This window comes from Anabrus simplex, chromosome 5, assembly GCF_040414725.1.
Source record: "Anabrus simplex isolate iqAnaSimp1 chromosome 5, ASM4041472v1, whole genome shotgun sequence".
NCBI classification, from domain to species: domain Eukaryota; kingdom Metazoa; phylum Arthropoda; class Insecta; order Orthoptera; family Tettigoniidae; genus Anabrus; species Anabrus simplex.
This window is the reverse complement of record NC_090269.1, coordinates 149,610,914-149,637,712: the sequence shown is the minus strand read 5'-3', so window position 1 is coordinate 149,637,712 and position 26,799 is coordinate 149,610,914. Positions and strand designations below refer to the sequence as shown.

Here is a 26,799-nt window from a genome sequence, read left to right as displayed (position 1 = left end):
TGTTCCATTATTTCGGCTGATTGGTATTCTAAATGGAAATCTGTTTGTAAACTCCCTGACTATGTCTCTTCTCCTGTTCAATATGTTTCGGCTAATTCATCTCCATTAGAAATTCTAGGTTCCATACATGTCAAAATTCGGGTTTTTAAGTTTACATGGAAGATCAAATTGTTTGTGGCCAAGCGTTTGTCTTGCCCCATCATATTGGGAGCGGACTTCATTTCTCACACTGGTCTTGTGCTCGATCTCCAGTGTAGGTCGTGCATATTCAAATTTGCGTCCAATTGTAGAATTCCCTTGTTAAAGTGTAATTCTGTATCATGTTCATCTATTTCGCCTACCCAGGATGAGATGTTGTTAGACCTTAGACATCTACCTGAGGAGCAGGCTGATAGTATTCGGAAACTGTGTCAGTCGTTTCCCGAGGTGTTCTCTGATACTCTTGGTGTTACTGACCTTATTGAATACAAAATTGAGGTCACGGATTCAATTCCTGTCCGTTTTCCACCGTATAGGCTATCTCCACCTAAAATGAAGGCTCTGAAAGAAATCATCGATCAGATGTTGAAGGATGGTATTATTAGGCCCTCTAAGTCAGCGTATTCTTCGCCTATTTTTCTAGTCCCGAAACCCCAAGGAGGCTTCAGGCCTGTCATTGATTACAGGGCTCTCAATCGGAAGGTGGTGTTGCAATCTGTGCCCCTTCCCGACCTTCATTCTTGCTTTTCATGGTTTCGTAAGGCCAAGTTCTTCACCATCTTGGACTTGAATCAGGCCTATAATCAAATTCCCCTTGCCGAAGAGTCTAAGCATCTTACAGCGTTTGCCACGGACTGGAATTTATATGAATACAACCGCGTGCCTTTCGGGCTCCCCACGGGGGCAGCTGTGCTCACTAGGCTACTAGATAGGGTCTTTTCCGACATCAAATTTGAGTACTTATATCACTACTTGGATGATGTCGTCGTATTTTCCGAAACCTTTGAAGAACATCTAGATCATTTGCGAGAAGTTCTCAATCGCCTTCGTAAGGCTGGGTTAACTGTTAAGTTGTCCAAGGTTGCCTTTGCTAAGCCCTCTATGTCATTCCTAGGGCATATTGTGTCACCTGATGGTGTAGCAGTCGATCATTCTAGAACACAGGCCATCCGTGATTTTAAACCTCCTAAGGACATCAAAGGTATCGCTAGATTCATTGGTATGGTGAATTTCTTCAGGAAGTTTATTCCTAACTTCGCTAATAGAGCGGCGCCCTTAAACCTTCTTCGTAGGAAAGGCATCAAATTCGAGTGGGGACCTTCTCAACAAGCCGCTTTCGAAGATCTTAAATTAGCTCTCTGTAATGCCCCTGTACTTGCTATGCCTGATTTCTCGAAGAAATTCATCGTCCAAACGGACGCGTCGTCGTCAGCTGTAGCTGCAGTCCTTCTTCAAGAGACTGAACTAGGGAGGCGTCCCATCGCCTATGCATCTAGGACTCTATCGGTTCAAGAAGCCAAGTATTCCATCTATGAGCTCGAAGGGTTGGCAGTCTTATTCGCCCTAGAAAAGTTCCGTCTCTATCTGGAACATGTCAAATTCGACCTGGAGACAGATAATCAAGCCTTAAGCTGGGTCTTAGGTAGGCCGCGTCGTACTGGTCGTATAGCCCGTTGGGCCATCCGTATTTCTGCCTTCCAATTTGATGTACGACATATCAGAGGTACCGAAAATGTTGTTGCTGATGGACTCAGCCGTATGTTTCATAACGACGTCGAGACCCACGAACCGGTCGATAGTTCATCACCTTCCGAGTCCATACTATCTGGTGTTAATGCCATCTTAACAGGTGCTCCCATGCTTTTTAGGGATATTGAGAAATACCAACGTGAAGATCCGACGCTGGCTCCTATAATGGAAACCCTTTCTTCTGGGGAACATGTTGTCCCTTATGTTCTGAGGAATGGTGTTCTATGTTGCCCTTCGAGGCATGATAAGTTGATGAAAGTTGTTGTTCCAGCGGTTCTTGTACCTATGATCTTCAAATACTATCATGAGACCCCATTGGGGGGGCATCTTGGAATCTTTAAAACTCGTGAAAAGATTCGTGAAATGTTCATATGGAAAGGTATGGACGGTGAAATTCGAGAACTTGTAAAAGCTTGTAAATCTTGTTTGATCAGTAAACCCACCATGTCCACTAAAGTAGGCCTTTTGTCTTCTCATCAAGCGTCGCGCCCCATGGAACGCCTGTATATCGATTATGTGGGACCCTTCCCCCAGTCAAAGGGTAATGCCAACAAGTTCATCTTTGTGTGTGTAGATGGTTTTACAAGATTTTCCTGGTTATTTCCGACTAAGCTGGCTACCGCTCAGTCCACCATTACTTGCCTAAATTCTATTTTTGCTTCTTTTGGTCCGTGCCAATACATTGTATCTGATAATGCTAAAGCTTTTACATCAAATCTGTTTCGTAAATTCTGTTTTGACTTGTCCATCTCTCATGTAACTACATCTGCTTATTACCCTCAACCATCTCTGGCTGAACGGGTTAACCGCAATCTCAGGTCCGCACTTATTGCCTATCATCATGAAGATCATTCTAGGTGGGACACGTCCCTGCATTGGTTAGCTTTTGCTTTGAATTCGGCGGTTCATGAATCTCACAAATTTACTCCAGCTTCTTTGATGTTTAAGTTCGTTCCCAACACGCCGCTCTCTAACCTCTGGTCTCTGAATGACATTCTGCCCGAGACAATAGATCCGGACAACATTAAAGATCTTTGGAAGAAGGCTAAAGCTAATCTTAAAGTGTCTCACGAAAAGGTTAGGGAAAGGTATGATCGTGGACGGAGACCCACCCCTTTGAAGGTAGGTGACCAGGTTATGGTCAAAAATTTTGTTCCCGCGGGCAAGCTCGCCCCCAGATTCCATGGGCCTTGTATCATTCTCGATTTTCTTACGCCGGTTACTTTATTGTTAAGTAATCCAGCCACCGAGAGGATATTTAGAGTTCACCTGTCCCAGGTGAAACCGGTGTAATTTCTGTGTTAACTTGCTTCATATTATTTTGAAAGGATATGAAGGTTATATATTTTTTTTTTTTTGAGTTTTACTTTTAAGGCATTCTGCACTACCTATAATATTTTGTTTCAGATGTAAACTTTTTGTAAAACCTGTCCCGACCCGTTAAACTGCCATTCTGTCCTTGCCACGGCCATTACCACGCTCCCGTCTCCTGCTCCACCTTACACTGTGGCTTCATAATGTTTAATACCATGAATATCTGCACGCCGCTGGCCCCTCACTCTCTCTACAAGCCTGTACCCTCAAAGAAAATAATTGTCCAACACAATTCTGCCGCCTAGCTTTAATGTTTCAGCGCCCCCGCAGCCGCGCAGCGCCGTGCAGCGACTGGGGAGGGGGATGGGCCCCCTCCTCTCCAGCGAGGACGACATGTGCACGGCGAGCCGGAGCTCACCTCCCGGCCAAGGCTGATGTGCGGCGCACGACCTGCTACATGCCCGCAGCCTGTATCTGTTCACCGCGGGCGCGGCGTACTTCAACACCTCTGCTCCCCTCATAGTGCGGGCGAGCGGTATCTCAGGGTACTTGAGGGGTCCGAGCGGCCTCCGTTGGACGCAAGATGCAACGGCCGGTCTGGCCATCCGACTCAATCTACATCAACTACATGGACAGTCACCATAAGCAATAATTACATTTGGGAATTTAACAACAATATTTAGTGGACATTGCAAAAACTTTTCTTCACCTTTTAAGCATTAAAGGTTTATCTTCAGAAATTCAACTTCTACAAACATAAAAACTTTACTGCACCGGCAACAACAAAATTTTGAAATTGCAACCAACCAAATTACTAAAATCTTATAAATGCTTCCGCAATTAATCTTAATATCAACATCAAAACTTGGACCTTATTTTGGAAACAAAGCTTATGTTCTTCTGTGTTACCCCTTGGAGGAACTTTTGGGGGGGGGAGGTCTGTACCGGGCGGTACACCTCTACTCTGTTTATTTAAAAGTTGCGCCAGCTGAAACTCCTCTTCTGGAGGAAGGTTGAACTTTATCTATTCTATTAATTCTCTACTTTCTCAGAAGATGTCACCACGTGGAAAATTTTGAGTTTGTGAACTGTGTCATTTTCGACGTACTTTTGTTTTGCTTGTATTAAGAAGTGTGAACTTTCTCTTCTAGAGGACACTACTGTAGATCAACAATAGTGCAACCTAGTGCGGAGTCAAAGAACTATTTTGTTGGAGAAAATTTAATTTCAGGAGTTTGTTCTTTGTTAAATTTCTTTCTGTCATTGTTTAAGTTGGCAATATTTACCCCTTTCTTCCCCTTGCTTTGAATGTATCCAATCACGAATTTCTTCAATGAATTTCTGACCAATCAGGGGTATCTTCCCCCATCTTGTATCTGTTGCGGGGTCCTACCCAATAAAGATTTTGTGGGAGGGTGTTTTATTTCCCCTAACGCCTAGAATCTTCCGCGAGAGGATATAAACTGCTGATTTTGGGGTCTCCGGGCCACTTCTGTTCCATCTTTCAGTGTATTAAGTACATTGCAGGAGGCGGGAAGCGCCTCTTTCCTCGGCAGCGATCTACTACCAGGTAATGGCCTATTAATATCTTCTTTTCTTGCTAGGTCGGCAGTTTAACTCTCGCGGCGGGTTCGAAGCGTTTTCCATCATGTAACCTTTTCCTAAAATGTAACTACTCTTTTCTTCTATTCTCTTGTAAAGCTACATTATGGGATAGAGAGTGCTAACCCTCTCGAGTTCCCACTCACATCGTCTTGAGGTGAACTTATTTTTCTCAACCAATTTTCCCGTAATGTAATGTAAATTGCCTTTAAGTCACCTCTGTAGTATGGGATTAGCCCTTGTATTAACGGCCTAGTGCCAAGTAGGTCTTAAGCAAAGTGTATTAGGAGTGCAAGTTCGCCTCCTCTCAAGTTGTATTTTAGAGGTCATGTATTAATCTTTTCTCACCTAATAGACCTCAGTAGGTTGGGTATTTTACCCCTGTGTATATGTCCTTTGAGGACAACTTGAAAGTTGAGTTTGGTGTGGCCTGGGAGAGGCTTAACTTTAAGAGCGAGTGGCTCTTTTCTAAAATTGAGAGTTGTATGCCTCGAGGAGGCTTTGCTGTGTAATTTGGAGCAAGGGCTCCAGGGTTTGAGTGGGGTCTTCTGCCCCTTTTGTTGAAATTGGTATATCGTAAAGTTGAGCTAGTTGCTCAAGAATTGTGTTTTCAGGGCTCGAAGCCCAAATTCTTTAATCCCTGTAATTGTACATTTCAAGTTGTATTTCGGCTACTAAGTACCTGTTCTATTTGTTGTTACCTAATTTTGAAAAGAAAATATAACCTTGTTAAATTTTAAAATTTAATTTCTCTTTAGTAGCTTGAGACCTATTCACCACCCAGCACCTTCTTTCATGCTTAACTACCACAAAAACTCGGTAACAATAATAATAATAGCAAAACATTAAGGTAATTTTCAAATTCACATAAAAATTCAATACCAACTTAACTAACATAACATAACATAACATAACATTAGAACAGAATAGCATAAAAACTGCACAGTATTTGTCATGGTAATACTTTATATGAAAAAATACTTAGAAACGGCAATAAAATGCAGACACGCACAGTCAAAAGAGCTTACAGAGAGTCTTGCATCTTTCATATTCTTGAAGCTGACGTTGTCTGATTCTTGTGTCATCAGCCGTCATATGTTTAATTCTTGTAGGCTACATAAGGTGTTGGATCACATAGAACTCGTGGCTCGAATCTTCAATCTTAAGACGGTTCTTGGATGACATTCATGATGATGATGCTTGTTGTTTAAAGGGGTCTAACATATAGGTCATCGGCCCCATGATGACATTCAAAGTGCTAAATCCCCTTTCAGAGTCGGACTAGTTATTGGCAATGTTGATATAGCCAGTATTCAAATTATCTTTCACACATTTACCATTACTGTTTATGAAATCCCTCAAATCTTCACGAATCATGTCGAATGGCATGCAAAATCTTTCGCATAGTGGTGCAAATTTGTTCTCTCCTTCAAGCCATGGAGAAGGTTCCATTTGAACTCTGATGTGTTGGCACATCACTTTGGGAATTACAGTAAAACAAACTAGTCTGAACAAATAAAAGGCCAGCGACCCACACTGAACGCTCTTTAGAACTGTGATGATTCTTTACGGTTGCTTCAGCGGCTCTATGAGATAAAGCTCCCTACTTTTGCTATCTGCACTCCTAGGTCATTTGCCTGCAGTTGATACTGATGTTTTTGGTTATCTATGGTACAATTAATAGACTTTATCCATGAAAATCTAACATTCATTTACTGGAGACACAGAGTTTACGGTTTTATCCACACTCAGTTCTGTTCTATAACACAGACAATACCACTTGGTAGCAGCAAGATCCTTCAGCCTAAAGTCACTTTAGTGTAACAGACTTTTACCCGTCGTAGAACTCGCACCATACAGCAAATCAAATTTTTGCTAAAAATTAATGTGAAAGGCCAATAGAATATAATCACTTAACTAAGGTATTCACTATACTCCCAGAAGAGGCAGACTTCAATTACTATATAGCAATTTAAAGAAAATAATTATTGTTTCGTCACCAGTGAAATATGCACGGATATATATTACTAAAAGTATTTTTGATGATATTGCTGTCGATTCATCTATGATAACCCACAATTTAGAATCAGCTGCAAATATTTCCTGGGGCCGATGACCTCGATGTTAGGCCCTTTAAACAACAAGCATCATCATCATCATCAAATATTTCCTCGCTGATGTAGGACTCTGGAAGTCAGTTCACTGGCTAACTGTAGATTTACTAATCAGGGTATTTGTTACATCAAATGAAATGCAACATTTGGCTGCACTGTATGCTGTACGAAAAACCTTTATTGTTATCTGCATGCTGTGTACTAAGTTGTTGACCAATAAGATGTAATTGCTGCTTTTCTGCTAGGTTAACTATATCTGAGATTGTTCTTTTTGCCTTGGCTTTTTATGATTAACATATTTTCTTCCCCTTTCTTGCTTCCATAATACGTAAGTTTAGTGTTTTCCTATTCTTTTGAAATATAGAGCACTGATTCCCTTTCAACACTCAAACCAAGTTCCATTCCCTTTGGACAACTATACAACAAATGTCCTGATCTTCAATAACTAGCCAAGTGCATGTACCGTATTCAAGAAGTTTTCTGATTGTTGAGCAGTGCAGTATTTTGAGTATGAAGGCAAACTTTCGCTTACAGATGCTGCACAGGTAGAACTACTACTGGCAAATCACTTGCAATAACCACGTGGCCATCATCTCAAACTTATTTCTTTGTGAATATATTCTCCAGATTCCTTACAGTGCGTCCGTTTGTTAAAATAACTGATCAAAGTCTTCTTCATCTTCCTGAAATAGACACTTTATGTTTATTGAAGTTATCATTGTATATACTTGTTCAAGACTCAAGACTTCCAGACGGGGCGAGTTGGCCGTGCGGTTAGGGGCGCGCAGCTGTGAGCTTGCATCCGGGAGATAGTGGATTCGAATCCCACTGTCGGCAGCCCTGAAAATGGTTGTCCGTGGTTTCCCATTTTCACACCAGGCAAATGCCGGGGCTGTGCCTTAATTAAGGCCACGGCCGCTTTCTTCCCACTCCTAGCCCTTTCCTATCCCATCGTCGCCATGGGACCTATCTGTGTCTGCCCGGCGTAAGGCAAATTGTAAGAAAGACTTCCAGAACACAAGCAGGGTCAAGGAATTTCTGCCACGTATAGACATTTGGAGTATCACACATTCCAGAGATTTGATGAAGCCGTGTAAGACATGCATCTTACCCCAGTCATCTGTTCAGACTCAAAGTTATAGACTCCCCAAATTGTCCCTCTGACCCCAATCAAGAAGCAGACCTCACTAGATACAAACCACAAGTAATCAATTTATATCAAACTCTTATACAACTCAAAGTTCCACTTCCCACTTCCGTTTCGTCGTTATTCAGCATCTACGACATCCGTATATATCAAGCAATAGCCAAATTTTTTAGTGAAGCCAATTTATCATTGTGATACGTTTGTTCGATAGTCTGCAGTTAAACTGTTCTCATCCAACCCAAGTTCCTGTACCGTGGCTTCTATCACCAGTTAGTCACAATGCCATGAAAGGCCTTCTTTGATCTTCCTGTTTGCTAAACGTACAGAACTGGCAGCATGGTCTTACGGAACAAATGCCAAAATGTAATTTTTTAAAAGCAGTTTAAGCAGAAATACAGTTGGCACTTGGGAGTAGTGATCTGATATAGATGTTCTTCAGTATGGGCCTACATTAAAAAGTTATAAAACAAAGAAACTTCAGTCAATTTAAAGGGGAATAGGTCTCAGACTGCTTTCCGCCTTTCCATATAGATTTCAGACTCCATTCCGGTGCGTTCCCGCACCACTGCATCCCTGGTTAGCTTTGTTAGTTGTCTGTATCTACGTCTTTGTTTTCTGAATATTATGTTTGTTCTTAATTCATTTTTGTAAGTTAATCAATGGCTAGTTGTACTACTCTATTCTGTACATAAGATGTGCACTTGTTCAGGTTACTGTCAGAAACTGATGATTTTGTTAGTGATTATGAAATCTCTTATTTAACGACAATGACGTGTTCTGCCTTTAATGCTGGAATTACACTCATGTTCAAAAAAACCAGAACATCTTGAAAGACTAGAGATAGGAAGTTCATATTCACAGAACATGTGCATTAGTATGATCTGAAGAAATGATTAGCATTTGAAGTACGTCAGCCCTCGAGTTCAAGGTCCACATCGATATCTCGGCGCACCACCACCGACTAGTAAAATGTGCGTGCGGCTCTCGTTGTCACTATAAACCGAAGGTAATGGACCAGTGTGACTTGGGCAGACGTGCAGGATGCCTCGCAGACGTTTGCGAGAACCGTACCGTCAAATGAGTGAGTTTGAAAGAGGGCACATTATTGGCATGAGAGAACGTGATGCATCCATCCGGGAAATTGCTGCTGGTGTGGGACGAAGCGTGTCGGCAGTACAACAGGTGTGTGCAGAATGGTTCACAGAAGGCCGCAGAACACGACGAGATGGGTCTGGTCGCACCACCCAAACCACCTCCGAGAACATCGACACCTCATCTGAATGGCATTGCAGGGCAGATCTGCGTCCTCCTCGGCCCTGGTAATGAAATGGCGTATGGCATTTCGTGCCGGGAGTGTCCGAGGACAAGTTCGGCTCGCCAGATGCAGGTCTTTTGATTTGACGCCGTAGGCGACCTGCGCGTCGTGATGAGAGTGAAATGAATGATGAAGACGACACATACATCCAGCCCTCGTGTCAGCAAAATTAACCAATTACGGTTACAATTCCAGACCCCGCCAGGAATCGAACCCGGGACTCCTGTGACCAAAGGCCAGCACGCTAACCATTTAGCCATGGAGCCGGACCTCGGCTCTGGTGTAACAGTGGAACAGTGTAACACATCGTACAGTCCGTCGTCGTTTATTACGGTCTGGGTTACCGGCGCGTCGTCCACTTCTCCGCATAAACATGCTAGACTGCAATGGTGTATGGAACGACGTCACTGGAGACAGGAATGGCAGCAGATAGTGTTTTCGGACGAACGCAGGTTCTGTTTGTTTGAAAATGTTGGTTGCCTACTTGTTGTCACAGGGTGTCAGACTGTTGCCCTGGCCCGCCCGATCACCGGACTTATTGCCAATCGAAAATGTGTGGGATATGGTGAAACGACGGGTGCTGCGCTGTGACCCAATGCAAACCACCAAAGATGAACTGTGGAACCAGGTGAATGCAGCATGGATGGCTATACCCCCAGGACGTCTTTCGCGCCTTATACGCGTCGATGCCATCACGCATCGAACAAGTTATCAGTGCCCATGGAGGACCCAGTGCCTACTCGGCAACAGGACACATGCTGAACCTAAGTGACTGAAATGCTAATCGTTTCTGCAGAACATACTAATGAACATGTTCTGTGAATATGAACTTCCTATCTCTAGTCTTTCAAGGTGTTCTGTTTCTTTTTAACATGAGTGTATTAGCACGAGCTTAGGTATGGGTCAAAGGTTATTAAATTGCATTAAGCCTACATGTTCTATAAAACAGAGTAAGGTATGATTTTATTGTTTAAAATTATTGGAGAGATGTCCTACATGAATGACATCCTACGAGCCGACACCCCCGACGCCATATTTCAGCAGGACAATGCACGACCAAATGTTGCTGCACGAACACGTGCCTTCTTGTTGTCACAGGATGTCCCGCCTGACCCGCCCGATCACCGGACTTGTCGCCAAGCAAAAATGTGTGGGATATGGTGAAACGACGGGTGCGGCGTCGTGACCCAATGCAACCACCAAATATGATCTGTGGAACCACGTGAATGCAACATGGGAGTATTCACCCTCAGAATGTTAACGTTGGCCAAGTGCTTTGTACCCCACCGTGGTGAGTGAGGGCCACATAGGGGTTTAGGACGTACTACTGTGCTGTAGTGGTGGTATTTGTCTGTCATGATGGTGATGGTGATTATTGTTTTATGAGGCAACCATCCTCTATTAACACTACTCTGATGGAAACAATGGGAGGGGACCGATACTTCGAAAAATGAAGGTCATGATAAGACAAACACACGAAGGGCGTGAAAATTAAACACTCCCCAGGCATCGCGAAGCTAATACTGTCATGAGTTGCTGAAGAACAAGCGTTGACCAAGAGAAGTCGGATAGGATACATGAAAGGGAGGAGCCCGACATAAGTAAGTGGAAGCAATGCTAGGACTGAGCTAAGGGCCCCATGGTCGCCAAACCACGCTCCCAGGTTAAGAGCCTCTCAGTGCCGTTTCAGTCGCCTCTTACGCGTCTGCCATGAAATCGATCTGGACTGATAAGGGAGTTTAGAGAGGTGAAAACTGTTCCCGTGCATTTGGCCCCGACGTTTCTGTGATACACGAGAGGTGCGTGATAGGAAGAACTACAACATTTGATTTCTTCCCTTTTTTAATCATCATCATCATCACTTATTTCACTATTTTACATTTCTCAACTCACCTCGTATTTCGATAGATTAAGTACAAGGAATAAAGCTCAGTCCTAATTTACATAAATTTGCGATGTCCGCACTGAGCTTCACTATTTTCTTCTCTAGGTAGATTTTAGTCTTTTCTAATCACGGTGGTCCGTGATGAGCGTTCAACAATATCCTGACGATGTTGCAGGTCTTCAAAATTCCAGCCTTTTGCACCTTATTGTGAGTGTCGAGAGGGAGCCGATAAGGACGGAGTTTGTGCTCCCCACAAGCCCGGGAACTATCCTCAGAGTTGAGTCAGCAGGACTCGAGGAAGCAGACGCAGCAGGTGTCGGCTCTGTAGACATAAGAAGACGCTTTTCTCTACCTTGTGTTTGACTGTACATGACGTCACCAGCTGGTGGGAGAAGCATGGAAGCTACCTTCACGTGTCTGTTGTTATTGGGGCAGTCACTAGCTGTTGACAACGCAAAGGGCACAGCAGCTATACTACTCGGCATGTAAGCGCACACTCTTTCTCTCCTCTCAATACTGAAGGTGGTGATTTATAATCTCTTTCTAACTGTTGAGTTCCATTCAGTGTTGCTTTAGGGGCCCGACGTCTGGCGCTATGTCGCGACTTGCGAGAACTGCCGTGTTGCGGTGCTACAGTACAGCAAATCTATTTGGATAATACCAGGTACAACGAATCTGTAACAGTAAATTTCCACCTTTTTGACACTTATGCGCAAATCGATCAAGCAATCATATACAGTACATGTTTCATTCCATTTGTTTGGAACATCTTCAGCTGTATTACAACGCTTATGTGAAATTACAAAGTATTTATCTTCTTAAGAACAGTACATACCTCGCTTACTTAAAATCTATGTGAATTTAAAAAATTCAAATGAATTAAAATCTATGTGGATGGTTGAATGGGAGGGGACTGGATTTACTTACTTCAGCCTATTCATTGGAACAGATGTTATAAAAATGTTTCTGTTTCCAGCACTTTTCACTATGATATGATATTCTGCTTGTCTACTAATAAAATGTTTTTGAAAAATAATTTTCCTTTCAATATTTTACAATAATGTTCTCTTCATTTGTTCCTTCCAAGGCAAATGTTGTTTGTTTTAATTTTATAAAAGTGAACTACAAACAAAAGAAAGAGGAGAATGAAGAGTGCCGTGATCCAAAATGTCCATATGTATACTACAGACCAGTATTAATTTAAACCCATGTTTACCTATTTCAGCAGTGTGTAAAAATACCTTCGAATTTGCCACAAATTTAATTTCCTCAAATATTTAGTTTTGAAATGTAAAAAAGCTGGTGGGTGATACAGATTCTTTATTGTCATATTCGGATTCAGGGCACTGAAAACCACAAGAATATGGAAAATTCATTTTTAACAGTTTTTTCATCGTTGATATGTGCAATTGTTTTAAAGGGAAGTAAAACCGTCCACTCTTCTTCCAGGCATTTTTCTCAATTTATTGGGGTCGGACGCCCAAGCCTATGTGGAGGAACGTATTCACCACTGCGATGTGTATTAAGAGGAGCACAAATACTCAGTCCCCGAGCTTAACTGCTGACATGGGGTCCCTAGGACCAATTAGCCCCGAATCACCCACCTTTCGCTTGTATCACAGGCCTTGAAAATCTCTTTCCCTGTCTAGTTTCCTAACTTCCAGTCGTCTCTGTGTCCTCATAGAGATCATGAAGTGATATTGCAGAGTGTTGCTGGAATGAATGATGACAGGGAAAACCGGAGTACCCGGAGGAAAACCTGTCCCGCCTCCATTTTGTCCGGCACAAATCTCATTTGGAGTGACCGGCATTTGAACCATGGCACCAAGTGCCGCCTGAGCCACGGAGGCTTTGTAGGCGACTGAACTGAAGCGGCAGTCGATATGGTCTCCTCACATTTCAGCATTTCCGCCGTCACGTGCATGCCACGCATAGCGGCCTGTGTGCATGTCCAAAGTCTGGAAATGGCGTCTGCTTCACCGAGCCCTCTTGTGTAACATATTTGCTGCAAGTTAAAGGAAACGACACTGGAGTACGAAACCGTGTTCCAAGGTGCACGTGAGTTGTTCCAGGAATTTCTTGAGCCATTGCAATCTGCTTTAAAAGTTCAGTTTTCACCTCTATTTAGTTACTTTGCTATATAAATAATGATCGCTTTATGAAGTTTTCCTATTATACCGCCGGATGTAAAGGCGATGGATAATAACCGATTCATTTTTGGTGTTAGTTGTTCCAATCCTTATCACGAAGACAGCCGAGTCCTGCCGTTGCCTAAGTTAAACACGGCCTTGTGAGTGTCAGGCGCTAGAACAAAGTCATGGAAAATCGGTTCTTCGGGCGGTGGACGAGGGGGTACCCTTTTGCCGTTGGGATGAGAATGCGTACGACCCAATGCCACTGGATGCGGAAGGCAACGGGAAGCCACTGCATTAAGGGGAAGGAAACAGCCACCAATGGGATCTGCTGGTGCACTTAGAACGGTCAGTCACTTCTCTGCCAACAGCTGGAGGTCCAGCTCATTCACTGAATAGTCAGCCTAGTGATCTTCAGATAACTTATGATTCCCGGCCGAGTCGGGGATTTCAACGACTTTTTCTCCGCGGCTGGGTGTTTGTAATAACCAACGACGCATAGTGAATAGATGTCAGTGTTGACTTACGGCTGAAGGGAAGCTAAGCCGTTACAAACCGATCTTCGGACTGAAGGCTGCAGAACATCCGCTGCACTTAATTTAGTACGGAACAATATCTTAAACATAATTGTGTTTATTAGAGAAGGCCTTGTTCGTGACTGTCAATTCATTCTTTTAAAGAAGAAAAGGGCTAAGTTTACAACAGATAGTAAATTAGGAGCACACGTGGCTCAGGCGGCAGCACGCTGGCCTATCCCCGCTGGGTTCTGTGGTTCAAATCCCGGTGAAATTTGTGCTGTACAAAGCGGAGACGGGACAGGTTTTTCTCCGGGGACTCCGGTTTTCCCTGTCATCTTTCATTCCAGCAACACTCTCCAATATCATTTTAATCTGTCAGTCCTTAGTCATTGCCCCAGAGGAGTGCGACAGGCTTTGACAGCCGGCACAATTCCTATCCTCGCCGCTAGATGGAGACTTCATTCATTCCATTCATGACCCGGTCGAATGTCTGGAAACAGGCTGTGGATTTTTCACATAGTAAATTAATGGTAGACTCATTAATTGAACAGTATCAGAGCGTCTAAGTTTCCTAGAACCATTCTTTCATTTACTTCGTTTGGATCGAATAAATTTCTTCTGCAGTGTGTACCAGACATTGTTTCTTCGTTCTGTCCGTTCTACAGCGATGTGAAGAGACAAACAAGAGGAAAGTTTGTTGTAGTGGCATAAACCTTAAAGAAATCCTGTCTGGGAAAGTGTCCATCTAAACGAGCCCTTGTTTGGTGAAGATAAAAGCTAGGCTCCGGCTTGCTGGTCAAAGGTCAACTGGCTACGAGCTAATGAGACTGGGAGATAACAATTTGGCTTCAAGAAGACACAAAAGCATCTGAATGGTCCGGTCTAGGGATGGCAGCAATACGTACGTATCAGTTTCTATGTGGAGGGTATCGCCTGCCTGTCGTAGAGGGCCACGTGCACTCTCAACTTGGGAGCGTGGGTGGCAACCACGGGGCCCTTGCTAAGCCCGGCATTGTTCTTGTGTAAGACTCCTCATTTTCATCTTTCCTATCTAACCTCCTTTGGACAACTCTTGTTCTTTTCCGACCTGGACGGTATTAGCATTCGAGGTCCTTGCCTCTCTATGTCCGATGTTTCGAAGTGTGGGCCTCTTCCAGTTTTCTCCCTTCAGATTAGTGTTAATAGAGTACGGTTGCCCAGTAGCAATACAGCACTATCACCACTAGCAGTGGTGTCATGCAATCCAATTTGCTGGCATCTAGAAGCGAAGTGGAGCTCACAGGATGCAGAGCGTTACTCTTCCTCAGCATCTTGTAGGGTGTGACACCCGCTGTTGGCGGCCGTACTGTACAGTACATGTCCCACGCAGAGTGAACTGAAGCACGGAGGGATATTGGGCTACCTAACATCTTCCTCAGTTTACTAAAACCGTGCAATTAGGGGCGCGCAGCTGTGAACTTGCATCCGAGAGATAGTGGGTTCGAACCTCATTATCGGCAGCCCTGAAGATGCTTTCCCGCGGTTTCCAATTTTCACACCAGGCTATACGTTAATTCAGGCCACGGACACTTCCTTCCCAATCCTAAGTCTTTCCTATCCCATCGTCGCCATAAGAGCGACGTAAAGCAAATGAGCCGTTATTATATCTTAAATACGCCCAACTCCGCGTTAAGGCCTTAGGTTCAGACGGCCCCGCGTTCGATTCCCGGCTGGGTCGGGGTTTTAATCGCCTCTGATTAATTGTTCTGGCCCGGGGACTGGGTGTTTGTGTTTGTCCCAACACTTTCCTTTTCATATTCAGACAACACAGTACACTATCAACCACCGTCCGGCTCCATGGCCTTTGGTCAGGCGGGTCGGGTCGGAGATTTTAACATTAAATGGCTAATTCCTTGGCTCGGGGATTGGGTGTTTGTGCTATCCCCAACATCCCTGCAACTCACACACCACACACAACACTATCCTCCACCACAATAACACGCAGGTACCTACACATGGAAGATGCCGCCCACCCTCATCGGTGGGTCTGCCTTACAAGGGCTGCATCCGGCTATAATTAGTCACACAGAGACACTCAATAGTGATTACAGCACTCCATATAGGGTTGGTGTCAGGAAGGGCATCCGGTCGTAAAACAGGACCAAATTCACATGTGCGAAAAAGTTGGCACCCGCGACCCCAAAGTGTGGGAAAATCGGTAGGAAAAGATTATATCTTAAATACAAATCATACAAGGAGTGGCGGTGCTGATTATTATTGTTTTAAGAGGAAGTACAACTGGGCAACCGTCCTCTATATAACATTAATCAGACCGAAAAAATGGAAGGGATCCGACACTTCGAGAAATGAAGGTATCGGCCAAAGAAAGACAAGGGCCACGGAGGGTGTAAAAATTAAAGACTCCCTAGGATTCGCAACCCAATACTGTCGGAAAATAACAAGAGTTATTCCCGTGTGGGTGGGGGGGGGTGGTAGAATAACACCCACGGTATCCCCATCCCGTCGTAAGGGGTGACTGAAAGGGGCCCCAGGGGCTCTCAAATTGAGGGCGTGAGTTGGCAGTCATGGGGCCCTTAGCTGAATCCTGGCACTGCTTCCACTTACTTCTACCAGACTCCTCACTTTCATCTATCCTATCCCACCTCCCTTGGTCAACTCCAGTTCTATTCCGACCCCACCGGTAGCAGGTTTCTCGAAGTGTCGGATCCCTTAATTTTTTTCTTTATGATTACTGTTAACAGAAGATGGTTGCCTAGCCGTACTTCTTCTTAAATAGTTATCACCACCGCCACTCCCCTGTAGTGTAGATAACTCGTGCGACGAACGTGCGATATTTCATTGGAAAGATGGAGGACCACCGTACCCAGCAACAATTTATAGTGCCCCATCTTGTTCGCCGTACCGCGCGGCTAACAGTTGGTGTAGCTCTGAACTCTGGCAAAAACACATGAAATAGTAAATGCTTGAGGCAATTCTGCTTGCTGAGAAAATATTACTTTCTTTCTTTCTTTCTTTCTTTCGCAAAATATCGCGAATAACGGACAATAAATGGCTTCAAAATTATCGAAAGGGCATCGAATTGAGCGGCGAAAAAGTCCAAATTCACCAATGACGAGCTTATCGGCAGAGGCGGCCGAAATCATCGTCTTCAAGATATGTATGACTACATTTGTTTAGAATTAAGAAATAAACATACATACATCTTCATTATAGACCGTTATGCCTTTCACCGTCGAGTCTGCAAGCCTCTGTGAATTTACTAATCGCCGCCACAATCCTCTATTTGCAACTAGTTCTGTGGTCTCGTTTAGTTCTACACCTCTTATCTTTAAATCGTTAGAAACTGAGTGTAACCACTGTCGTCTTGTTCTCCCTCTACCACTCTTACCCTCCATAACGGAGACCATTATTCTCCTAGGTAAACTATCCTCCTCTATTCGCCTCACATGACCCCACCACCGAAGCCGGTTTACACGTACAACTTCATTCATGGAGTTCATTCCTAACTTAGCCTTTATTTCCTCATTCCGAGTACCCTCCGGCCATTGTTCCCACTTGTTTGTACCAGCAATCATTCTCGCTACTTTCATGTCTGTTACTTCTGGCTTATGAATGACATCCTCAGTCCAAACAAAATCATTTTAAACCCATAGTCATTAGATAATACAGTACGGAACTTAACCCACTGTAACCCAATCTTCACGGACTGCTGTGATAAAATGAAAAATTAAACAATTTGAAATAACTGCGTTGAAGATTATGTGACTCACAGCCTTCTTTGACACCAAGAGAGTAATGTTGACCTGAAGGTAAGGAATTCCTGAAACATAACTAAAACATCAAATATAATAAATAACAAATTTAGTTACTCATCTGGTCATTACTTCCAACCAACGAAACATGAAATGAAATGGCGTATGGCTTTTAGTGCCGGGAGATCCCAGGACGGGTTCGGCTCGCCAGGTGCAGGTCTTTTGATTTGATGCCCGTAGGCGACCTGCGCGTCGTGGTGAGGATGAAATGATGATGGAGACAACACATACACCCAGCCCCGTGCCAGATAAATTAACCAATGATGGTTAATATTCCCGACCCTGCCGGGATTCGAACCCGGGACCCCTGTGACCAAAGGCCAGCACGCTAACCATTTAGCCATGGAGCCGGGCAGACCAAAGAAAATTGTTAACAGATGAAAAAGAGAGAGAGAGAGAGAGTTGAATGATATTATTTCTCTAAGTAAGTTGTAAGATTTCTTCGTGAAATTTTCAGATCCAGTTGGGCTGTCTTTTTTATGGAATTTTGAGTGCGATATGTCAATAACATTGCAGAGTTACTTTGAGATTAATATGTTGAACAAGCAGGATATCAGACAGCACGTAGTCGGTAGCACAGAATTAAAGACGGGAGGAATACATCTCCCCCTGTGGGCGAGGGGCCCCAGGGGCTGTGAACTTGAGACGTGGGTTAGCTGAGTCCTGGCACTGCTTCCACTTCTGCCAGCCTCCTTACTTTCATCTATCCTATCCGACCTCTCTTGGTCAACTCTTGTTCTTTTGCGACCTCGACGTTATTAGGTTTGCGAGGTATAGGGAGTCTTTCATTTTCACGCCTTTCATCGCCCTTATCTTTCTTTGGCCGATACCTTAATGTTTCGAAGTGTCGGACCCAGTGTTGCCAACTTAGCGGATTTTCTGCTAAATTTGGCGGAATTAGAAGACTGTCGGCGGAGAAATATATCATTTATCGGACAGCGGATTTCTTGGCGGAATTCTAGATTTATTATAGCGGAATTTAGTGTTTGATCCATTTTAAGTTTTTTTTTCATTTGTACTCCAGTCTGTCTCCGAGCTATTTCGTATTTCTTGTCAGGAGCTAGCAGTCACATGAGGAAAACATGTTACTTGGATTTGATGTTATGAGATCGTGGTATCACAAATTTGTAATGCGTGGGGAATGGGTACTTATCTCTTAGTGGACGAATGACGACAGATAATGAAACTGTGAGAGAGTAGCATTTATATCTATGCTATGAAGGAAGACCGTTTAATGAACTGGACTGTTCTGTGTATGGCCCTTGAGGTAGGGGATTCACGTAGTTTGCACCCGGCACTAAAACGCCTACAAGTTTTAGCACGCCGGTTCGCAGGCAGGGGGTTAATCCCAGTGAAACTCGCACATCAGGTGAGTGCAGATATTCACTTTTATTATTATTATTATTATTGCTCAGTTTTTGCTCATAATTTGAAATCGGATTTCTTGGCGGAATTTTAGCGGATTTTTAGTAGTATTTAGCGGATCTTGAAAATATATGTTGGCAACACTGGTCGGACCCGTCTGATAAAGAGTTAATAGAGGATGGTTGCCCCGTTGAACTTCCTCTTAAAACAATAATCACCACCACCACCTCCTCTCAATTTGGCAGTGAGGGTTGGCGGCCACGAGCTCCTCATTCATCTATCCTGTACGACTTCTCTAGGTCAACTCGTCTTCTTTTCCGACGCCAACGGTAGTAGGCATCGAGGCCTAAGAAATATTTAATTTTCACGCCCTTCATGGTCCTTGTCTTTCTTTGGCCGATATCTTTATTTTTCGAAGTGTCGGACGCCTTCCATTTTTCTCTCTCCGATTACTATTCATAGAGAATGTTTTTCCAGTTGTACTTCCCCTTAAAACAATAATCATCACCAACATTTGACGTTTTCATAATGAACGACCATGCAGTTCTAAATACAATCACGTGTATCGCACGTTATTAGTGATGTTCAGGTATAAGAGATCGGAAATTAGATTTTCCGTATTTTTATTTAGGTATCCTTTTTAGATAGAACTAGCATTTCAGGAGACGAGAATAACCGCGAATATCCTAGATTATTCCTCGTATGGAACAAAAGCATGAACCAAATGGAAATTATTCCCTACTAGTTTCCTATCTGTTCGCCTCTGTGGTCTAGTGGTTAGTGTGCCACCCTCGGGTTCGATTCCCGGCTTTGCCACGAAATTTGAAGTGAGGTACGAGGGCCGGAACGGGGTCCACTCCCAGCCTCGGCAGGTCAACTGAGTCGTGGTTTCGATTCCTATCTTAGCCATCTTCGAAGTGCTTTTCAGCGGTTTCCCACTTCTCATCCAGGCAAATGCCGGTATGGTACCTAACTTAAGGCAACGGCTGCTAGATTATTCCAGTCCCTAAGTGCTCTGTCTGTGAACGAATATTTGTCTCAATCTGTCATCTTATAATCGAAATTTATCTTCATATAGTGATCTTTCCTAGTTTTAAAAACACCGCTCAAATTTATTCGTCTACTAATATCATTCCACGCCACCTTCCCACTGACAGATCTGAACATACCACTTAGTTTAGCGGTTCGTCTCTTTACCGAAACTTTGCAACATTTTCATAACACTGCTCTTTTGTCGGAAATCACCCAGAACAAAACGAGCTGCTTTTCTTAGGATGTTTTCCACTTCTCGAATCAAGTAACCCTGGTGAGGGACCCATACACTGGAACTATACCCTTAACACCCTCATAACCATGTGCAGAGAGCTGTGATTGCCCTAATGAAGATCTATCTGCTTTTACAGTGATCCCCATAAATAACTTTCACCTCATCAATGCAGTACTTGAAACTGAGAGGACATTTCCTCTTGGTGATACTCACAGCCCCATTGCCTGCTGTTCATCTCATAAAATTGTTGACGTCTTTTTGCAGTTGCTCCCAGTCTTTGAACTTATTTATTACTCTATACAGTATAGACCCTTCCGACTTTTGTACATCTAATCATGAATAAAGTGTACAAAGAACTTAAAAGCTATTCTGTGATTACCACACACATATCAGGGAGGCTGCCCGCACGAGTTAAAAAGGAAAGATTACCTGAGGTCTGCCGTCATCGTCGTAGCACTTGGTCCTCGCTCCGCTGTCGTAGTGCGGGGTCAGTTCGTCCTGCTGCAAGGAATTTGAGACACACAGCAGAAGAACGAGTGCACCAATATTCCCGCACGCGCCCATGTCACACACCGCACGCACTTCACACACCCGGTCGGTCACTCCACAGCGCGCACCAAACCAAACAGAGTCCCACCACTAACTGAGCCAGCCTGCACTAGTCTGCTGCACTGGCTGACTGGCGAGCGCCAAAGATCTACTCCGGCAAACATACCACTCCACTGCTGCTACCAGCAAAGAGGCTGTGCTCGAGCAAACAAACCACTTCTCGAGAGAACGCTAAACTGATCAAAACAAATACACGTGGTGACCATGACTCAGCTCGTCAATGACCTCCTCACCGGTTCCGCATGTTGGTGGATACGATACTCTTTGGAACCGTCATCACTATATTGTAGAGCTACTTCCGCGTTAATCGTCACTCCGGAGACATGGGCGAGTTGGCCATGCCGTGAGCTTGCATTCGAGAGATAGTGGGTTCGAACCCCACTGTCGGGAGCCCTGAAGTACCTGAACCAGAGGATTCTGCTTGTGTAAGTTTGAGCTTGCATTCGTGAGATGGTGGGTTCGAACCCCGCTGTGCGTGGGCACGGTAGAGTAACACCTACGATACCCTTAAGGGCCCGTAACTTGGGAGCGTGGGTTGGCGACCACGGGGCCCTTAGCTGAGTCTTGGCATTGCTTCCACTTACTTGTGCCAGGCTGCTCACTTTCATCTATCCTATCCGACCTTCCTTGGTGACCTCTTGTTCTTTTCCGACCCCGAGGGTATTAGAGCATTCGAGGTCTAGGGGGTCTTTCATTTTCACGCCCTTCATGGCCCTTATCTTTCTTTAGACGATACCTTCATTTTTCGAAGTGTCGGACACCTTCCACTTTTTCTTTGTTTTGTTTGTTAGTGACTTTACGTCGCACCGACACAGATAGGTCTTATGGCGACGATGGGATAGATAAAGGCCTAGGAGTTGGAAGGAAGCGGCCGTGGCCTGGTGTGAAAATGAGAAACCACGGAAAACCATCTTCAGGACTGCCGACAGTGGGGTTCGAACTCACTGTCTCTCGGATGCAAGCTCACAGCCGCGCGCCCCAAACCGCAGGGTCAACTCGCCTGGTCGTTTTTTCTTTCTGATTAGTGTTAATAGAGGATGGTTGCCTAGTTGTACTTCCTCTGAAAACAACAATCGCCACCACTGATAATGAGACATTTCTCTATGTATGCCGTGCTCCGCTGTTTGTTCCTCACTGCTATACCAAGCAGGGGCGTACGCAGAAATTATTTTCGGGAGGGGATATTAAATATTAAATTTGAGGACTTCTATGTTGTGAAATTAGAAGTACTAAATTAAAATGTTCAAAATAACACAATTATTTAATTAAGACTCATCACTCTGTCTGAATTTCTGAATTCGTCACATCACAAATGTTTTAGCAGTTCGTGTCGTCGATTGTTCACAAAGCCCTGTGTTGCTGCTCGTTCAAGTTCCGGCGTAACTCTACCCTTCCCTCACTCAACTCTGGCGGCAAAGGTAAGGGTAAAACCCCTTCTATTAAAATCAAAAGACCGCACAGACGTCTTATAATACCCCTTTCATATTTTGATAATGACGTATGGGAATTACCTGCGAATTCCGATGCGCTAACAAGTACAGAATATGAGACAGACTGAAGGTGAAATGCCAGATCAAGCTCACTGTAATATTCATTAATGGAAGCATCAGCACATTTTTGGCAAATACACAATTCAGATTAAAATAAAACAATGAGTCAACTAAAATATCCATTTGCATGGTAGCCACAATTAATCACAAGTTCTAAACTTCAAAATTTCGAGGGGACGGGGGAGATTTATCCCCCAATCCCTCGCTCCTCACTTTGCGTACGCCCCTGTCTTCGAGGGTCTTGAAATGTACCACCTCTGAGCTTTCCCTCTAAACAATTATAGGCCCTAGACCAGGGATGGCGAACCTATGACACCCCCCCCCCGCCCCCATTGGCGCAACAGCCCCAAGGGACCATGGCCTACCAAGCGACCGCTGCTCAGCCCGAAGTGTGGTCAGCACGACGGATCCTCCCGGCCGTTATTCTTGGCTTCCTAGACCGGGGCCGCTATCTCACCCTCAGGTAGCTCCTCAATTGTAATCATGTAGGCTGATAATAATAATAATAATAATAATAATAATAATAATAATAATAATAATAATAAAAATAATAATAATAATAATAATAATAATGTTATTTGTTTTACGTCCCACTAACTACTTTTTAAGGTCTTCGGAGACGCCATGTAGGCTGAGTGGATCTTGAACCAGCCCTCAGATGCAGGTAAAATTCCATGACCTGGCCGGGAATCGAACCCGAGACCTCCGGGTAAGAGGCAGGCGCACTACACCGCGGGGCCGGCGAACCTATGACACACGAACGTGAATTCTGCGGCACGTCAGAAAACATATTAACATATTTTAATGTTTTAACATGTAATAAATAGGTCGAAAATATAGCAACATACCATATTTACATTTATTTCTTCCTTCTGAACCTGCATCCTTCTTTTCCCTACATGTCCCAATTCGCAAAAGCAGAATCAATCCAACCTTTCATATTTGGTATTCCCGCCTCGCTCTTTATCCGCATTCCAACCCTCCTTAACTTTTTATCTTCTGACAGTCACTTGGGATATTTTTTCTTCCTATGCATCCTTTAATCGATTCCTCTTTAACTTAACCTAGCTCATTTTCCTCATATGCCTTTCTTCTCTTCTCACTGCTGTCCCCTCTATTGTACATGATGCAGTATTTATTTATCTTTTACTGTACTGTGTCATATCTCAACAAGTTCTTCTCTTCGTTTTACTTTCAAATTTTCCTCATTGTTTTCTTTTGCCTTTATGCTTTATTGTTAAATGTTGTATCTCAACAGTTATTTTGATCGTCTTTAATTTTCTTCCGCTATTTTTATCATTAGATGATTTTTTCTCATTGTTCTTTCACTTTTTTAATGTTTGCATTGTGCTACTCCATTGTGAATATAATTTTCATCGCGGAACTCTGTAATCCGGCTCATCGCTGCTTTGGTTTCCAAATAAATAAATAAATAAATAAATAAATAAATAAATAAATAAATAAATAAATAAATAGATAAATAAATAATGTCGGAGAAGTCGACATTGACCCACTAGAAACCACAAGGACTTCATATAGACAAAAGATCAACACCCACAAATTTGCGCCCAAGAAGCCGACGGCAAGACTTTTGAAAATAAAAAACGCGTGGACACAAGAAAGACGACAGGCCCGTAGTGAAAGTATGAGAAAGTTTTGAGAAGATAAGAAGAACAAGTGGATCAAGAAAACCAATGCTAAATAATGGTTCTACGTGCTCCTTAGAGCACCAAACGCATGAATGCATGCATGCATGCATGCATAACTAACTAACTAACTAACTAACTAACTAACTAAATAAATAAATAAATAAATAAATAAATAAATAAATAAATAAATTTCAGTGATCTTTGAATAATAAAACCATGAAACATTCAGGGTAATGCAACCTAATACCTAAATGAAGTCAAATGAGGGGTTCCTGATTATTTTAAAGGAAATTAACTGGTGGCATACTGGACAGTAAAAACTAACAAAACCGTAATTGATACGCTAGTCGGTAAAGGTTTACCATTCCTCGCCTAGACAAGAAATGGTGTATGGGTTTTAGTGCTGGGAGTGTCCGAGGACAAGTGCCGTCTCGTTTATAGGAAGGGGAGTTAGGGATTGGAATAACTTGCCAAGGGAGATATTCAATAAATTTCCAGTATCTTTGCAATCATTTAAGAAAAGGCTAGGAAAACAACAGATAGGGAATCTGCCACCTGGGCGATTGCCCTAAATGCACATCAGTAGTGATTGATTGATTGATTGATTGATTGATTGATTGATTGATTGATTGATTGATTGATTGATTGATTGATTGATTGATTGATTGATTGATTGATTGATTGATTGATTGATTGATTGATTTCTATCTTGCAACATAAATGATCGCATTATAATTTCCATAGATTATGGATCTGTCTCAGCTTTATCCTTGGCTTTGACAATATGAAAGTGACTATGTATGAGTGATGCTAGTAATGCCAATCCTTACGCAGCCAGTCCCTGTTATGAATGGTATGAAAATATCGCTCATAGGGTCGGCTGGTGTATGCATTTCAGTGGGCTTGGTAGACTGATATGTAAAAGCAACTTCTGGCTCGGTGAGGAAAGCAACGGGAAACTACATCACTCCTCATTTCCCTAGTACGCCTTTTCAGTGATGCCTAGGCCATCTATGACAGCTGATGGCGGAGCTGTTGAGGATCCAACGAGCCTTCGGGCTGAGGACTAAACATACATTCAGATTGTAAAGTATGCGGTCACGGCCTATCTCTTGAATTCCAACTTAATCTTCAAACTTATTCGTCTACTAATGTCATTCCACGCCAACTCTGCACTGATAGCTCGGAACATACCACTTAGTCGAGCAGCTCGTCTCCTTTCTCCCAAGCTGATCTGGGGCTGTTGTTTTCATGCACTGGCCACGGTTCCAACATATTTTCTTCTTTCTTTCCCTTTCCCCAATTCCTCTGAGGTAGGGTCTCCTTGCACTGCAGCGACACGCTCCTCCGAGCGAGCTGACCGCGCGGTGGGGGTCGTGAAGCTGTGAGCATACGTCTGGGAGAGGGTGGGTTCCAGTCTCTCCGGCAGCCCTGAAAGTAGTTATCCCATTTTCACACCACGCAATTGCTGGTGATGTACCTTAATTAAGGCCACGACCGCTTCCTTCCCATTCGTAGGCCTTTCCCAACTTTGCGTTGCCGAAAACCTTGGATGTGTTAAATAAATAAATAAATAAATAAATAAATAAATAAATAAATAAATAAATAAATAAATAAATAAATAAATAAATAAGACTAACATTGGTATTCTGACAATGCCATAATGCATTTACATCTTCAATACGCCCGACTCAATGGCTAAATGGTCAGCGCAGCACTGGCCTTCGGTTGAGAGGGTCCCGGGTTCGATTCCCAGCCGGGTCGGGGATTTTAATAGCTTCTGATTAATTCTTCTGGAACGTAGACTGGGTGTTTGTGTTTGTCCCAACACTCTCCTCTTCATATTCACACAACACACTACACTACCAACCACCAGAGAAACACGCAATAGTGATTACATCTCTCCATATAGGGTTGGGGTCAGAAAGGGCATCCGGCCTTAAAACAGGGACAAATTCACATGTGCAACGCAGTTCGCACCCGCGATCCCACAGATATGGGAAAAAGCGGTAGGAAAATAAGAAGAGTGTCCGAGGACCAGTTCGGCTCGCCAGATGCAGGTCTTTGATTTGACTCCCCTAGGCGACCTGCGCGTCGTGGTGAGGATGAGATGATGATGAAAACGACACATACACCCAACCCCCGTGCCAACGGTATTAACCAATCATGGTTAAAATTCCCGACCGCGCAGGGAATCGAAACCGGGGCCCCTGTCACCATTTAGCCATGGGGCCGGTCTCTTTCTTTCTTTATTGAGTTAATACTCTGAGGCATAGTTTTGACTCCGTTGTGTCCTTATGCCGCTCGATCGTTGTACGTGATCACCGGGATAGTGTGCTTAGTGTGATTAGCTGCCACCCCCAGAGGCCCGATTTCAATTCCCGGCTCTCCCACAAAATTTGGAAAGTGGTACGAGGGCTGGAAAGGGGTCCACTCAGCCTCGGTAGGTCAAATGAGTATAGGTGGGTTCGATTCCCACCTCAGCCATTCTGGAAGTGGATTTCCGTGGTTTCCCACTTCTCCTCCAGGCAAATGCCGGGATGGTACCTAAGTTAAGACCACGGCCGCTTCCTTGTCTATCCCTTCCAGCCTTCACATCCCCCCACAAGGCCCCTGTTCAGCATAGCAGGTGAGGCCGCCTGGGCGAGGTACTGGTCATCCTCCCAAGTCGTATCCCCGATCCAATGTCTCACGCTCCAGGACACTGCCCTTGAAGCGGTAGGGGTGGGATCCATCGCTGAGTCCAAGGTACAAACCAGATTAAGAAAGAAAGATAGAAAGAAAGAAATATG

At 43.8% G+C, this 26,799-nt stretch overlaps 1 protein-coding gene across 1 annotated transcript in view; it reads right to left on the bottom strand.

Moving 5' to 3' along the window:
- The window catches only part of LanB2 (laminin subunit gamma-1), a 1,346,184-nt gene extending 1,325,354 nt beyond the window's left edge, over positions 1 to 20,830 (bottom strand). The window contains exon 1 of the mRNA XM_067147161.2: positions 20,629 to 20,830. Within this exon, the coding sequence (XP_067003262.1) occupies positions 20,629 to 20,763 (135 nt within the window). The 5' untranslated portion in view covers positions 20,764 to 20,830. The remainder of the gene's footprint in view (positions 1 to 20,628) is intronic.
- Positions 20,831 to 26,799: the final 5,969 nt, after the last annotated feature.